The 1,581-nt window shown below is 54.8% G+C and overlaps 1 protein-coding gene across 1 annotated transcript; it reads right to left on the bottom strand.

The window, feature by feature from the left end:
• Nucleotides 1–291: 291 nt before the first annotated feature.
• LOC109779101 (putative xyloglucan endotransglucosylase/hydrolase protein 1) lies at nt 292–1,350 on the bottom strand. Its single transcript, XM_020337708.1, has 3 exons — nt 1,081–1,350; nt 790–995; nt 292–688 (listed from the first exon to the last, which is right to left on the bottom strand). The coding sequence occupies exons 1-3, from the start codon at nt 1,348–1,350 to the stop codon at nt 292–294; spliced, it is 873 nt and encodes a 290-aa protein (XP_020193297.1).
• Nucleotides 1,351–1,581: the final 231 nt, after the last annotated feature.

Below are 1,581 nucleotides of genomic sequence, written 5' to 3'. Positions count from 1 at the left end.
TGCCATAGTATTGGAAATACTCTGGTTTTAATAATAGAGTTTTTAGTGCTAGCCAAACAGGTCACTGTAAATAAAACCATGGTAAGTAAAAAAACTGCATATTGGCTGAGGACCTCGTTTAATCATGCCTAAATCATAAATCAGTCGGATAAAAAGAAAAAAAAGAGACGATCCCACATATGTTATGATGCAAATATTATTTGAGACTACATATTGGCTGAGGACCTCGTTTAATCATGCATATAGCCATCTTAACTAGAAATCGATCTGATCCAATGCAGGCTAGCTAGGCTAAGTAGTGTAGCTGCACTCAACCGGCACCTTGCCGTTCTGGAACCGGTCCTTGTCGGCGCAGTAGTCGTAGTTCATGTACGTCCTCCGGACGTGCTCGTAGGCCGCCTGCTCCCGGACGGACAGCCGCCTGTGCCTGCGGGCGTTCCACCAGAGGTCCGTTGAGTCGCACGGCGTCGAGCTGGTGTTGGCGCAGGCGTCGACGTCGAAGCCCTGGAACCCCGCGGTGAAGGGCGCGCGGCCCCAGTCGATCTTGATCCTGCCGCCATCCGTCGCCCAGTCGGAGCCGTCCCACAGGCTAGCCCGCACGCCCATCTGCTTCACCGGGAACTCGTACTCCGGCACCTGCCCCGTCAGGTTCCTCAGCACCCGTATCGGCACATCGTCCACCAATATCCTGCGAATATATTTCAATGCAAGTTGGGAAAATCAAGATATTTGATATTTTCTTGGAATGTAGGCACATGCATGGGGCTAGATTTTAGGGGGCATACGTACACGAGCTGGTAAGGGTTCCAGAGTATTTTGTACTCGTGGAAGTCGGCTGCGGGGTCGAACCACAGGTTGAGCCTCTGCTCCCTGTCGCCGTCGCCGTTGACGAAGACGTTGGTCTGGAGGGTGATGTTCTCGCCATCCACGTTGCCCAGGAACTCGAAGTCCACCTCGTCGCGGTCACTGCCATCATAAGGTGCTTCCGACGCCAGCTGCATGCATCCATGCAACATAAAATCATAGCTATAGCTCTGCCGCCATGAGCAGCTAGCAAGCACGGATATATCAGCGACTCACATAGAAGGCTGTGATGACTCCGGCCGTGTACCCCCCGGGCACCTTGATCCTCATGTGGAAGAACCCCGACCCGTACGTCGACCTGGAGCGGAACCCTGCGCCGGAGGTTCTGTCCATGGTGAGACGGGTCTCCGTGCCCTGGTCGACGAGGTGGTAGCCGTCTGCGCCCCACGAGGGCACGTAGTTGTCGTCGAACACCGTCGCCGCGGCCAAGGACGGGAGGAGGACGATCAGGAGGAGCTGCCATGGCTGCCGCACGCTGGAAGCCATTGCTAGCTAGCTTAGCCACGAGATGTGTGTGCGCTTGCTCTTGCTTTATACTTGGCCATGTAATGTGGAGGTGTGGACTGCGTGTCTAGTGTGCACGTTAGATCGATTCGGCAGGTCCGTCGGCGGGGCTTCTTGACCACGCACTTACGCATCCATGCACGCGTTGGCCGTTGCCATATATGGTGTCGTCGTCATCGTGGTGATGTCTCGTTTCCAGTTTGGGTCTTTGCT

This window comes from Aegilops tauschii, chromosome 7 (assembly GCF_002575655.3).
Source record: "Aegilops tauschii subsp. strangulata cultivar AL8/78 chromosome 7, Aet v6.0, whole genome shotgun sequence".
Classification (NCBI taxonomy): Eukaryota; Viridiplantae; Streptophyta; class Magnoliopsida; order Poales; family Poaceae; genus Aegilops; species Aegilops tauschii.
The sequence above is the reverse complement of the archived record's forward strand: the minus strand, read 5'-3'. Positions and strand labels throughout refer to the sequence as shown.

Coding starts and splice junctions, on each gene's coding strand:
- LOC109779101 (XM_020337708.1), bottom strand. CDS start 1,350: ATGGCTTCCAGCGTGCGGCAGCCATGGCAGCTCCTCCTGATCGTCCTC. Junction 996..1,080: donor GAGTCATCACAGCCTTCTAT/GTGAGTCGCTGA, acceptor GGATGCATGCAG/CTGGCGTCGGAAGCACCTTA. Junction 689..789: donor TGGAACCCTTACCAGCTCGT/GTACGTATGCCC, acceptor ATATATTCGCAG/GATATTGGTGGACGATGTGC.